At 46.2% G+C, this 15,165-nt stretch overlaps 1 protein-coding gene across 3 annotated transcripts in view; it reads left to right on the top strand.

The window, feature by feature from the left end:
• DNAJC5B (DnaJ heat shock protein family (Hsp40) member C5 beta) overlaps positions 1-3,624 on the top strand; it is a 56,493-nt gene extending 52,869 nt beyond the window's left edge. For all 3 annotated transcript variants that reach the window (XM_069959994.1, XM_069959995.1, XM_069959993.1), the window contains one exon: positions 3,374-3,624. In XM_069959994.1, the coding sequence (XP_069816095.1) occupies positions 3,374-3,465 (92 nt within the window). In that variant the 3' untranslated portion in view covers positions 3,466-3,624. The remainder of the gene's footprint in view (positions 1-3,373) is intronic.
• Positions 3,625-15,165: the final 11,541 nt, after the last annotated feature.

The raw sequence follows: 15,165 nt of genomic DNA, 5'->3' as shown, positions 1-15,165 counted from the left end.
TTTTTTGAATCATGATCCACATTTTGACACAAAGAAATGCCCAATTTGTCATCAGTGATTGGCTTAGCCCAATGAGTATGCCAGTCTGAGCTCCAGTATTCCAGGGGAAAAAAAATAACAAATAGTCTTAGGAAGGCGCTAAACGAATACAAAAAACTATACTTAACTTCTGTGTTCCCCTGCTGCCACCATGGTCACAGAGATCCAATTGCAATGCACATCATAACCTGTGTTTATCATTGCTTATCATATCACAAGAATTTGCACTTTACAAACAATATCTGTCTGAGACATCATTAACATTATTCACATTTCATATTATTTTTTGACGTCATCACTTTCTTTCCACAACAACCTACAAGTCTAAGTAGTCTCTTGTAAAGCCTTATTGTGCGTAGCTCTTCTAGAGGAGATAGAAGAAGAGCTGATACTATATAAAGAAAGCAATTTACTAAATCATTCCACAAATACGCTATAAAAACTTCAGAAATGTATATGCCAGGGCTTAGACATCAGCGCAGACTTGTTATAAACAATATATATATATATATATATATATATATATATATATGTGTGAGCAAAGCTGAGATTTCATATCACAGAGCAATAATGGTAGGAGAAAAGTAATTACATACACTACCACCTCTCTGCCAGGTTCTATTTTTCAGAGATTTGCCACAATGATATCTTATTGAGGAGCAGAGCAAAAATATAAGGATGAATATCTTCATGGCTGGTGCTCTCCGAGTGCAGCTCTCTATTATCTGTGTACACTTTCAGGAACCACATATTGAAATGCCAATAGAAGGAATGAGTACTGGAAATCTTACATATGGTGATCATCCTACATCATTGCAACTGATTTTATAGTCAGCAAAATTGCTACTGTACTTGTCTTTACTAAGGATCTGTATAAACAAATATTTGCTAATACATCATATACTGTCATATCTATCACCGAGGGACGATGAGGCAAAACCAACAACTGTTGGTAATGCATATCCTAATTAAAGTGTACCTGTCACCATCAGACCTTCTGAGTTAGTGGAGAGATCCCCTGCTAATTCAGAAGGTTGAGTCTCCATGAATACAGAGACACAATGTCAGGATGGTATCTCTGCGGAGCATTATGCGTCCCTCTGCTCGTGCTGTTCGGCCGAGAAGGCGCTGATTTTCTTGTATCCTGTTTCTGTGTTTTGTTTTGCTGTGTGTGAACTCTGGTTTATTGCTCACCTGGGTTGGGAGACACACCCGACTTCACCGGCTGAGTTCTGTCTGGCCAGGTCATGGTTAATCTGTGTTCTGGTTCTGCTGTGACTGACAGGTCATCCTGCCAGTGGATCTTTCTTGTTCTCAGGTGTCTGTGCTTGGAGATCAGGGGGATGGTCCAATTACGTTCTGGACCAGAGCCCTGGCCTCCTATATAACAAACCTCAGTCTGTGCACTTATTGCTGGTTATTGACTTGTCTCTGCCCGCTTGTATCTTTTGTGTATTTGCTATCCCTGATCTTTGCCTTATTCCTTGACCTCCCTTGCTTGCCGCCTGCCCTTGACTATATTGCCTGGACTTTGACTACGTTTATAGTATTGTGATTTTGTACTTTTGCTGCCCGATTGTTGTGACCCGGACTGTTTACTATTCTTCATTGTGTTTTGTCTGTCTGTCTTGTATTTGTGTTCCACCTAGCCAGTGCATGGACCACTGCCAAGTTGCTTGCCGCCATCTTAGGGCGGATTGTGGCAAGTAGGTAGAGGACAGTGGGCGGGGCTGAGCTTAGGGCTCACTGTCTTGTCTTGTCCTGCTGTCCGGTTCCTGACACACAATCAGACAATAATGCATCATGGTCTAACTGTGTCCCCGTATCCATGAAGACCCAACTTTCTGGATTAGCAGGGGATCTCTCTGTCGATTCAAAAGGTCTGATTGTGATGGGTACACTTTAAAATACATGAGGTGAAGGGGAAGTAATCTCTCTGGAGCGGTCTTCCTTCTCTCTTCACTATCGCAGCTCAGCCAATCAGTGGCGGCAGCAATTTCCTGTCTCAGTGGGGATTTCCCTCCCACCAACAGAGCATACTCTGGCACCCAGGGGGTTAACCTAATCCTTTGGGGGCTAGACTGTCACTTTCAGATTAACCAAGTACCCTCCGCTTTGCCGAATGGGGGGCACCTGGTTTATCCTTAGAGGACTGGGCCAATTTCAATTTTTGCGTTTTTGTTTTTTCCTCCTTGTGCTTAAAAGGCCATAGCACTTGCATTTTCTCACCTAGACACCCACATGAGCCTTTATTTTTTGTGCCACTAATTGTACTTTGCAATGACAGGCTGAATTTTTTCATAAACTACACTGCAAAACCAGAAAAAAATTCAATGTGTGGTGAAATTGAAAAAAGAAAATACATTTTTTTTTTGTTAATTTTTTTGTTTTTACACCATTTGCCCTGGGGTAAAACTGTCTTGTTATACATGTTCCTCAAGTTGTTACGATTACAACGATATGTAACATGTATAACTTTTATTTTATTTGATGGCTTTTAAAAAATTCAAACTATTTTTTAACAAATATACGTTCCTTAAAATCGCTCCATTCCCAGGCTTATAGCGCTTTTATCCTTTGGTCTATGGGAATGCGTGAGGTGTAATTTTTTGTGCCATGATGTGTTCTTTCTATTGGTACCTTGATTGCGCATATGCAACTTTTTGATCGCTTTTTATTACAATTTTTCTGGATTTGATGCGACCAAAAATGCGCATTTTTACACTTTGGAATTGTTTTGCTCTTACGCCGTTTACCGTGCAAGATCAGGAAGGAAATAAATTAATAGCTCAGGCGATTACGCATGTGGCAATACCAAACATGTTTATTTATTTTTATTTATAACATGGGGAAAGGGGGGTGATTCAAACTTTTATTAGGGGAGTTTTTTTATTATTAATAATAAAACTTTTTTTTTTTACAAGCCCCCCCCCCCTTCCCTGGAGACTTCTAGTATAAGTGCACTGATCTCTCAATGAGATCTATGCAGTATAGTAATACTGCATAGATCAATGAGATAGGCACTCTATTGCTTTCGGCTGCTGCAGACGAAAGTATGGGTACGCCCAGGGTCGTCTAGGGGTTAAATACTCAAATCTTCCATTGATATACACCCTTTTATATATCTGGGCAAATATATTTGTTGATTACTTAAATTAAATACAATAATTATATATATATATATATATATATATATATATATATATATTCTATGAATATTTGTTATTGTTCAAAACTACTCGTTCTCTGTAAAATAAGGAGATTTTTTATCGTTTAGTTTTGGTTACAAATCATAATATTGATGAAGAAATAATTTATGTTGTTTGTATCCTAGATGGTCATACTCCCATTGTAATGCAACCAACAAATGCAAATGAGAAGACGCAGCTGATCGGAGACAGTCGCCGCACTTACACAGACTCCTAAACAGTGAAAGCAGGACTATCCCCCCGCCACCAGTTATACAGTAATAATGTTCTATACAGACAGTGATATAGTTCTAGCTTCGCAGGTGTGATGCACCATGACTGGATGTCTACTGGAAAGGTTTATAAATAAACAAACAACATGTACAATCAAATTAAATTGTCGTCAGGGTATTTTTGAAACATGGTGCCAGAACGGTCTAAAAATAACATAAAAGTTTACCCTGACCAGGGTAAAAATGCGACTCTGGCATAAATACAAAACTGCTCAACTTTCCTTTTGTGTCCTAATGTCAAAATTGAAATCAGATCATAAATTTAAAGGGAACCAATTACCTCCCTGAGGAAGATAGAGTTGACTCCAGTACCTGGACTGCCGGGCACGACATTGGAGAGATGTGCCCGGCAGTCTCAGGTGGGGGAGCAAATTCAAAATCTTCATGTTTAATCGACTGTCCTGGCATCTGGTAAGTAGGCATGAGGGTTACACTGGCTCTGCCATCTTCCCAGCCACTCACCCTTGACTAAAAAAGCCTAAATGCTGGCAGAGGGCAAAGGCAGCGCAAGTTCATGCTGCTTTGGCTACTTACTGGGCACCGTGCCTATTTACCGTCCACCTGAGGCTGCCGGGCAAAGCGTCGGAGAGCAGTACTCGGCAGCTGTAAGGTACCGAGCCAACTCACTCTGCACTCAACTCACTCTGCACTCCGTTATTTTAGCACTCAGTTAAAAATCATAAGAAGGGTGGGTTCACACATATTGTATCTGCCGCAAAATTCACGATGCGAGTTAGCAGTGAAATACGCTGCGAATACCTTCACTGTCACTGAGACGGGGCAGTGCACTGATTGGCTGAGCGCCAGGAGACGCCAGGGGCCCCCAAAGCAAGCGTAGACCCATTAGTGTATGCACCGGGCTGCAGGTGGTTAAGGGGGCTGCGAACTTGCAGCATGAAATACGCTGCAGATATGGTATGTGTGAACCCACCCTGAGGATGGCAATAATAATTTTAGTTTTATGTTGTTTTATCCTTAACGGTCATACTTTGATTGTAATACAACAAACATATGCAAATAACTAAACACACTTGATCATAGAAACTCTTCACTACTAAGTAAAAAAAAACAGTGCTACCCCCCCCCCCCCCAAAACAGTGCTACTCATGGGTCCATGGGTCTATATCAGATATTGCTGCTCAGCCCTGTTCAAGTTCGTATGGTTGAGTTACAATATCAGACACAGCCAGCAAGGATTGCTGCGGTTTCTGGAAGAATAAATGCAAGTTCCTATTCTTTATTGTAATTTTAGACAACCCCTTTAAAAAACACCAATGCATGGAGCTAAACATGTCGAAGTATACCTGTACTTTCAAAATATTTTACTAGCATGATTGTGTTACACTAACCCTTTGGTGTGTGTGTGTGGGGGGGGGAGCAAGGTGATTTTTGTGCTGCTGTTATTGAGCTCCTCAGACTTCCTTTCCCTTACTGCTCTGACCAATGACATGGTATTGTGCTGGGGAAGATTAACAGCATAGTACTATAGGTAACAGGTGGTGGTAAAAGGGGGTTATTGATGCACTGGGTTTTCAAGGATTCAAACATTAGCAGCAGCAGGACCATGGCAAGGCAGAGGTAACATCACAAAAGCAGCCCTGGTCTAAGCAGTGTAATTGTGCTAATCATAAAGACTAAGGGGAGGGGGCAGATGATATAATCGGGCAGCACTGTTTACATAATAAAACACAAGTATGTGCACATGGGGCAGTTGTTCGAAAAGTTATGGGTGAGAAATAACAGGAAAGCTTTGATTTACCTTTCAGCTACAGTGAAAACCTCTTGAGGAGCCAGGCAGACTCAGAATACATACATGAATAAATGCTAAGATCTCCCCCCTGCAAAACAACAGCTGATGCCCCTATTCCACGAGTCGTTTGAAGGAGCAAACGAGCGCTAATAGTGCTCGTTTGCTCCTCGTTCCCCGCTCGCTGCCGCCGCTATTCAGCGCGGCTGCAGCGAGCGGGTGAGTGCGGGAGGGGGCGGCGGGGAGCTGCGGGGGGGCTGCCCGGGGGATCGCTGATCGTCCAGGCAGCCCATAGGATACAGCAGCGTCTGCTGCCGACGCTCCTATTCAACGGAGCGACGGCAGCAGATCGCTGCTATATCAGTCGCTTGTTTTTCAACATGTTGAAAAACAAGCGACTGCAACGATCAGCCGACATGAACGATGTCGGCTGATCGTTGCACTCTATTCCACGGGACGAATATCGTTCGTAGCGGTCGATATCGACCGAATACGAACGATATTGCTCCTCTAAACGACCCGTGGAATAGGGCCTTAAGCCTCATCTACACTCTCCAGGTTTCATCTTTGTCTCTTTATTGCTAAAGACAGAATACCCCTAACAACAGACAGTAGACAGCAGTTTGTTAGAAAGAGGGACCCCAAGGCTTTCAGGCTTATTTTCTGGGGTAAGTAGTCATTTTGGTAAATTATTTGACTTTACAAATGTGTTAGGAATCACATAGGTTCACATGATCAAATGAAAGGAAATTGTTTGATATAACAATGACCATTTAACCCTTGCAGTGTGCACCTCTTCTTTCTCTGTAGCCTTTCCTTTGTAATATATTTTTTTCTCTGCAACTACTTTACAAGGTTGACAAATGTATGAATAATACTGTGTGCGTTTCAAATAATTCATAAGCGGATTGTAGAAGTAAATTAAATTGATAAACATGCCAAATAAGCTGAATCGAGAAAGGACCCCATTATCCTAAAGCTGGTGACATATTTCATCTGCGGTGACTAAGATATGTATACTTTTAATCTTCTTGTTGTACGAGTAATCTTTGAATAATCAAGAAACTTTTCGTCTGTCATTATTAAAGATTTATTATATGATTGATATCATGTCCATTATGTTTATTTTCTGTGCAATATGGCTTAATCACAGGCATCCGCAGTCATGGGAGCTAAAAAGCAGAAGCCATAGTTATTGGTTTGTGCAGATTCATCCCTCAGCCTCCAAATTGACAATTGGGCAGGTGTCACACATAGGATTTATGAAAGAAAAAAGACAGGTTTTTGTGTGATTTTACACAGTTTGCTTATTTGTCATTTTTCTTCAAGATGGTTGGTTTTTGTGGTGTTCTTCTTCAAACACATCAAGACAGTGGTGCTCTTCACCCAATTAATCATGGTCTGTCTATCGAGATGACACTACTGGTGGTAATATGTTGGCATAAATCCCTAGTATTACGATTTCATGTAATGTCTCTTTATATTAATGTATGTTGAGTAGAAATAAGGACTGAGTTATGCTTTATGAATGTGCTATGTTCTCCTCATCTTTACTAAAATTATAGCAGTATAGTATAGATTATAGTAGTGTGACATGGTAACTTGCATTTCTCTCCTGGATGGTAACTTGCATTATTGGTGCATGGTAATGGAATAATAAGGTTATACTTCACCCCGGGCAAATATTTAGTTTGTTGAGTTTATATAAATACCCTAGCCAAAACATAGTGGCCTGTTGCCATTCCTCCTTGAATCAGCCATTACAGGCCAACAACCCCTCCTACAGATCATCTCCTGTGCAGAACTGTGTGAATTATCGCATGACTTCTTGTGTACACATTACATTGTGTACACAGTGCAATTCGAGCGTGCCCAGGTTTGTCGAAACCCAAGTGTACAGCATTTGATTAGCGGTGGCTGCAGAAGTTGAATGCAGCCCTAAGGCTGCCTGAAAAACTGGACTCCCTAGGGCTGAAACCAATTTCTTTAGCCACCACTGATCAAATGACACATGCTTGGTTTCTGACTGACCTGAGCATGCCCAAATTGTGGTCATCTCTTATTGCCTCACTTTTGGTCTTTAATTGCATTAAGGCTACAAACCCACTTGGCGGGTCTGCAGCGAGTCTCCTTGCTGCGTTTTTGCAGCGAGACTCGCTGCAGATCCCAGCCCTATACTTTCATTAGCAGAGAAACTCGCAGCAGGGATGTACATCCCTGCTGCGATTTTGTCTGCAGCCCTCCCCATTAACCCCCTAGCCGCCGGACATTATACATTACCGGGTCCCCGTTCCTGCTTGCTTCGGGGCTCCCGGTGTCTTCACGGCCCGCCCGTCCAATCAGTGCGCTGCGGCGGGGCAGTGCACTGATTGGCCGGGCGGAATGTGCCGGGAGCCGCCGAAGCAAGCAGGAGCGGGGACCTGGTAATGTATATCCTGCCCGCCCCCCCTGCAGCCCCGATCGCCCCCGGCCGCATGATCGCCCCCCGCACCCCCCGGCCGTACGATCGCCCCCCCGCAGCCCTGATCGCCCCCCGCACCCAGGGCGAAACCAACCCGACCCCTCGTCAGAGTTCCCTATACCCCCTTCTGCCGGTCCCACTCCCATCTCCGATCCCACTGTGGAGAAATCTCAGCCCACTCGACTGCCCACCCAATATGCAAATTAGAAGAGATGAGTTCAATGTCCATTGGAAGTCACTGCTCCAGCAAGTCACTTAACCCCTTCCTTCCTGGCATGGGCACTGTGCTCTTAGCAAGCAGATGGAGTGCAGTCTGGCCCTGGTGGACTACGACAATGACCAGTGGATTTTTATTTTTAATAAAATGATCAATGAGGGGGTGGGGGTGTTTTTATTTCAATAAAAAACTAATTCTATTATGTATGGCATCCACTTCTAAGCCAGGTCTTAGTGTTGACCAGTAAAATGGCTAACACTAACCCCCACATTATTACCCAGTACCCACTACCACAGGGTTACTTGGAAGATCCTGGTACCTACCAATAATCCCTGAGCGGCAAAAAATTTTGTGCCAGTTTTTCACACTTTGGGACTACTGGTAACCAACTTTTACTAGTATCCCTGTGGCAGTGGGTACTGGGGCAATAATGTTTAGTCTGTCACCCAAGGGGTTAAATGGGCATACAACACATCCTCACTCAACCCCCTCGAGGCTAGACTGTGTTTCACCTGCTGTGATAAGCAGACTGCGCCTGCACCAGCAAGTCACTTAACCCATCCCTTGCTGAGGCGGGCACAGTGCGTTCAGCACAGCAAATGGAGCACAATCTGGCTCCCAGGGGTTTAAGGGGGGATGATATGCATCTGCTCAGGGGGGTAGACTAAACAGTCTAGCACCCAGGAAGTTAAGTAAAGATGCATAACATCCCCACTTTACCCCTTGTGGCAAGGTTGAACAGTCTGCCCCCCCCAGGGGATAGCATCCCTGTTAAACCCCTTGGGTGCCAGACTGACCAGGCTGCCCCCAGGGGGTTATGTGAGGATGCATAGCATCCCCGTTTAACCACTTGGGTGCAAGACTGAATAGTCTTGCACCCAGGGAGTTAAGTGAGGAAGCATAGCATCCCCTCTTAACCTGCTGGGGTCACACTGTTCGCTGTTGGGAGGAAGGAGGTTAAAATTACCCTCCAGGGCTCCCAGTGTGCGTAATCTTGTATCTTTGTCATGTTAATTCCTTCATCTGAATGCAGCCAGCCAATGAGCAGCTTAGGCGGGACACCATTGCAATCTCTGATTGGCTGAGCAAAGACTCCTGCAGTCTCCTGCTGCTGCTACAGTGTCCCGCCTCAGCTGCTGCCTCAGCCCCCCCCCCCCAACATAGCACAGTTTGGCCCCCAGGGGCTGCAGTCTGAGTACAGGGGAGGGCTCCCTGGCTGCTATTGGTGTCTCATGCTGCTGTCAGACTCCTTGCTCCTCTCAGGGGCTGGGGCGGAAGCTCTGGTAGCATTTAAGCTGGTGATTTAGGGTACTATTACACAGAACGATATCGGCCGAATTGGCCCGATTCGGCCGATTATGGCTCCGTGTAATAAATGCAACGATCAGTCGATGACAACGATCATCGGCTGATCGTTGATATAGGTTAGAACCTATTTTTGTCGGGCACCGACCGCGCACCGCTGCATGTAAAAGCGGTGCACTGGCTGCGACTAACGATATACATTACCCATCCACGTTCCAGGGCTGCTCCTGCCGTCCGCTTCTCCCAGGGTCCCGCACGCGCTCTAGCTTCACAGCGGCCTGTCAGCTGATTGGCCGCTCAGCCAATCACAGGCTGCGGCAGTCCCGGCCTGTGATTGGATGAGCGGCCTATCAGCTGACAGGCCGCTGTGAAGCTAGAGCACGCGTGAGACCCGGGGAGAAGCGGACGGCAGGAGCAGCCCTGGAACGTGGATGGGTAATGTATGCCAGTTTAGCAAGGGCTGCAAGGACATTGGTAACGATGTCCTTGCAGCTCTTGTTAAAGCACAACTGTAATTTCAGTAGCCAAAAAATGAAATTCCTCAAATAAAAAGCCCATGTGTTACCTTTTAAAAAGAGCCCTAAACTGTGTTGATAGCGTGTACGCTCGCTGAGATATCCCCAGTTGTTTGGCTCAGAAGAATAAATGAATTTTTCTTCTGGCTGAGAGAAAGTGGGTGTGGCCTATCCCTCATCTCCCTGGCTGCGCCCCTCCGTTCACTGACCAACACCTTAGCAGATGTATCACACATAGCAGGATCAGATACAGCCCCAGCATACAGTATCACAATGTAAGATTAGATACAGAGCCCCAGCAGATGGTATCACACACAGTGGGATTAGATACAGTCATCTGCTCTCATTACACTGTAGGATAATGTCAGCCATGGAGGTGGGGGCACCTGCTGCAGACATCTGATAGTGAATGTTATATGTACTATAGAAGGACTACAGCTGTGTTGTGCTGGGACTTGTAGTCCTCCCCTCAGTGACTCACCCACTCTCCCTCATGCAGTACATTGGAGTGATGGTGGCACTGGATACACTTGTCCCTCCATCCAGCTCTTCCCCTGCGCTGCTCCTCACACACAACACCCTCAGCTCTGCTAAAGGCCCTATTCCACGGAACGATTATCGTATGTATTCGGCCGATATCGGCCGCTACGGACGATAATCGTCCCGTGGAATAGAGTGCAACGATCAGCCGACATTGTTCATGTCGGCTGATCGTTGCAGTCGCTTGTTTTTCAACATGTTGAAAAACAAGCGACTGATATAGCAGCGATCTGCTGCCGTCGCTCCGTTGAATAGGAGCGTCGGCAGCAGAAGCTGCTATATCCTATGGGCTGCCCGGACGATCAGCGATCCCCCGGGCAGCCCCCCTGCAGCTCCCCGCCGCCCCCTCCCGCACTCACCCGCTCGCTGCAGCCGCAGCCGCGTTGAATAGGGGGGAACGAGGAGCAAACGACCGGTGTAATAGGCCCATTAGTCACCTCTGTGAGGGGAGGGGGGAGGAACCTGCTGTTAGGAGGGAAGGGGGGAGGAGGGTTTGTTTATGTTTCTGTCTCAGTACGGATCTGCAGGGAGGGGGCGTGTCCAGCAGGATTGCAGAAATAAGTCAGAGCCAGAGCGGGCTGTAAGGGCATAATCAGCCGTATGTATTTAAAAAACTGTTCATTTTAGGTTATTAATGTATATTGCAAAAAGTCTTATCATGACCTAAGCTAACTAAAACTGAATGGTCAAAATATTTTATAGTTGCGCTTTAAACAATTATCGGGCTGTGTCAGGGCCGTTTTAATACATTGGTGGGCCCAGTGCACAGCCCTCAAGAGTGGGCCCCCCCTTCCCTTTTGGCACATTGTATAATGTACTGAATTTGCCCCCACACTGTATCAAGAGCCCCAATACATACAGTAGTTACCTTATAACACTATTTCCACCATACAGTGATTACATATTACATAAAAACTGCACTAAACAAAACAGAAAGATATCACCAATGATACCATTACATAATACCGCCACATCATGACCCCTAACACTACAACCCTATAACAGAGTGCAGTTACATCCAGTGACTCACCGGGGGCGTCTTCTCTGATCAGAGTCTGTCACCTTTTCTTTTTCTCTCCAGCCAGCCTGGGCCACCTTGAAGTCTTCTCCTGGCTGTGAATCTTCTCTCCAGAATCTGCCAGACAAATATTTTAGGCTCCAACACATCCAGTAGTTAGGTCCCTTGTACCCCTATACAGTAGTTACACCCCTCTGTAGCCCTACATAGTTACACCCCTCTGTGCCTCCATAGTTTTAAGGTGTCCCTGTAGTATATAGACCCTCATGTGCTCCTCTAGTTATATACAGTCCTGCTGTGCGCTCCCCCATTAGTATATAGCCCCCCTGTGCACTCTCCCCAGTAGTATATAGCCCCCCCTGTGCTCTCCCACAATAGTGTATAGCCCCCCTGTGCTCTCCCCCAATAGTATATAGCCCCCCTGTGCTCTCCCACAATAGTGTATAGCCCCTCTGTGCTCTCCCCCAATAGTATATAGCCCCCCTGTGCTCTCCAATAGTATATAGACCCCTATGCTCTCCCACAATAGTATATAGCCCCCCTGTGCTCTCCCCCAATAGTATATAGCCCCCCTGTGCTCCCCCAATAGTATATAGCCCCCTGTGCTCTCCCCAATAGTATATAGCCCCCCTGTGCTCTCCATAATATATAGCCCCCCTGTGCTCTCCCCCATAGTATATAGACCCCTGTGCTCCCCAATAGTATATAGCTCCCTGTGCTCCCCAATAGTATATAGCCCCCTGTGCTCCCCAATAGTATATAGCTCCCCTGTGCTCCCCCATAGTATATAGCCCCCTGTGCTCCCCCATAGTATATAGCCCCCTGTGCTGCCCAGTAGTATATAGCCCCCTGTGCTCCCCCGTAGTATATAGCCCCCTGTGCTCCCCCATAGTATATAGCCCCCTGTGCTCCCCCACAATAGTATATAGCCCCCTGTGCTGCCCAGTAGTATATAGCTCCCCTGTGCTCCCCCATAGTTTATAGCTTCCCTGTGCTCCCCATAGTATATAGACCCCTGTGCTCCCCAGTAGTATATAGCTCCCCTGTTCTCCCCCATAGTATATAGCTCCCCTGTGCTCCCCCATAGTATATAGACCCCTGTGCTCCCCATAGTATATAGACCCCTGTGCTCCCCAGTAGTATATAGTCCCCTGTGCTTCCCCATAGTATATAGCTCCCCTGTGCTCCCCCATAGTATATAGCCCCCTGTGCTCCCCCATAGTATATAACTTCCCTGTGCTCCCCCATAGTATATAGCTCCCTGTGCTCCCCCATAGTATATAGCTCCTCTGTGCTCCCCCATAGTATATAGCCCCCTGTGCTCCCCAATAGTATATAGCCCCCTGTGCTCCCCCATAGTATATAGCCCCACTGTGCTCCCCATAATATATAGCTCCCCTGTGCTCCCCCATAGTATATAGCTCCACTGTGCTCCCCATAATATATAGCTCCCCTGTGCTCCCCCATAGTATATAGCCCCACTGTGCTCCCCATAATATATAGCTCCCCTGTGCTCCCCCATAGTATATAGCTCCCCTGTGCTCCCCCATAGTATATAGCTCCACTGTGCCCCCCCATAGTATATAGCTCCCCCTCCCATACAACATTGAAAAAAACAAACACTGTTACTCACCTAAGTCCACGCGTTCCTCTTCTCTTCCCTCCTGTGGCCGCACTTCCTGCAGTCACAAGAGGCTGCACTCCCCTTACCCTCGCGCCGACGCTCTAGTGACGTCGGGCGCTAGAGGGAGAGCGCGGCCTCTTGTGACCGCAGGAAGTACGGCCACAAGAGTGAGTGACTGACAGGGAGGGAGCCAATGGCTCTCTCTCTGTCAGTGTCGCTGCTGCTGCAGCGCTGAAGCGCCGCAGCAGCAGCGGGCGGGCGGGCGGGGGCAGCGGCGGACGGGGGGGGCCCTGCAGGGGGCGCCATGGTGGGGTAAGTAGATTACCCATCCATGGCGCTCCCCCCTGACAGGCTGGTGGCCGGAGCCCTGTGCGACCGCATTGGTCGCACATAGCAACGGCCGGCCTGCTCGGGGGGGCCCCTTTAACCAGTGGGCCCGGTGCACGTGCACCATGTGCCCTCTGGTTAAAGCGGCCCTGGGCTGTGTAATAGGCCCAGTAAACGAGCGACGATCTAGCAGATCGGCGCTCGTTTACAGGTATTATTGGGCCCTGCTCGGCCTGTGTAATACCACCCTTACACCCTGTAGTTGCCAGTGTATGTTTGGTTTCCAGCTACACCAGCGTGTCTCTTGTGTTTCCTGTATTTAGAATTGGAATTGGAATTGGAATTGGACTCGGACTCGGACTTAGCCTTTGCCTCATCCTTTTGTACTGGCTTACCTCCTGTGCTCGACCTTGGACTGGACTCTGTTAACCCATTGCTTGCTGATTTTGACTTTGATGTTACCTCCTGTTGCCGACTCGGACTGCCTGACCGGTTTGTATATAACTGTCTGTGTGTTCTGTCTACCTCCCCGTATCCCTAGTTAGGCTAGGGACTGTCGCCCAGTTGCTGCCCTAGGGGTTAGCCTGGGGGGGCAAGTAGGTAGGAACAGGGGTTGCGGGCCAAGAGAAGGGACTTCCAGCTTACCGGACCCCAGGACTCCCTGACATAGATGATATAACAGCAGCAGCAGCTGTATACATTCCAGTACCTTGTGTGTACAAGTGACTTATAGTGTGCCTGGTTTAGCCCACTAAGGGCACGTTTACCTCATACCTATTGTGCCAGTAGCTTAGTAAAAGGCAAGTGATGCCTATTGTGCCAGTTGCCCAGTAAAAGGCAAGTGATACCTATTGTGCCAGTAGCCCAGTAAAAGGCACGTGATACATATTGTTTCAGTAGCCCACAAAAATGCACTTCATACATACTGTTCCAGTAGCGCTCGTACAACATGATGCGTGATACGTGCGAATAACATGACGCTCTACAGACACACATTGGAATAATGTATGTAACGCTGCGCAAGAAACAAAATGTGTGAACATTGCCGTAAAGCGTTTGCAAATATTTTTCCTTCGCAACTGCGGAGAGTGTCATTATACTGCGATTTTGGGGTGTTGGGTCCACCCAGGCATGCTCCACCTAATGTCCCAGTGTCATTCCGGAGGTGATAGATAGATAGATAGATAGATAGATAGATAGATAGATAGATAGATAGACGGATAGATAGATAGATAGATAGATAGATAGATATGAGATAGATAAATAGATGATAGATAGATAGATAGATAGATAGATAGATAGATAGATAGATAGATAATGGATAGATAGATAGATAGATAGATAGATAGATAGATAGATAGATGATAGATAGATAGATAGATAGATAGGAGATAGATAGATAGATAGATAGATAGATAGATAGATAGATAATGGATAGATAGATAGATAGATGATAGATAGATAGGAGAGATCAGGGGCGTAGCTAATGACTCCTGGGCCCTGGTGCGAAAGGTCAACTTGGGCCCCCCCCCCCCTATTGGTGTGTATATATATATATATATATATATATATATATATATATATATATATATATACACCGAGACAGATATTACCAATAACACCAGCATATAAGAAAGATAGGAAGAGAAATATTATCACCATACATATTACCGTCATATTGTTACTGACCAAATCCTGTATACTAAGACCAATAAAACACAGTACCAGATAACAAGTAACAAATAATTCCACCACATACTGACTAACACCAACGCTGCTACTAACACCACCACATACTAACACCACCTCTGCTACTGACTATTACCACCACCTACTAACACCACCGCTGCTACTGAATAACATCCACTGTACACGTATCACCGCATCCAGT

Source organism: Dendropsophus ebraccatus, chromosome 2, assembly GCF_027789765.1.
Source record: "Dendropsophus ebraccatus isolate aDenEbr1 chromosome 2, aDenEbr1.pat, whole genome shotgun sequence".
NCBI classification, from domain to species: domain Eukaryota; kingdom Metazoa; phylum Chordata; class Amphibia; order Anura; family Hylidae; genus Dendropsophus; species Dendropsophus ebraccatus.
Note: the sequence above shows the minus strand (reverse complement) of the source record. Positions and strands in the feature narration are given on the sequence as shown.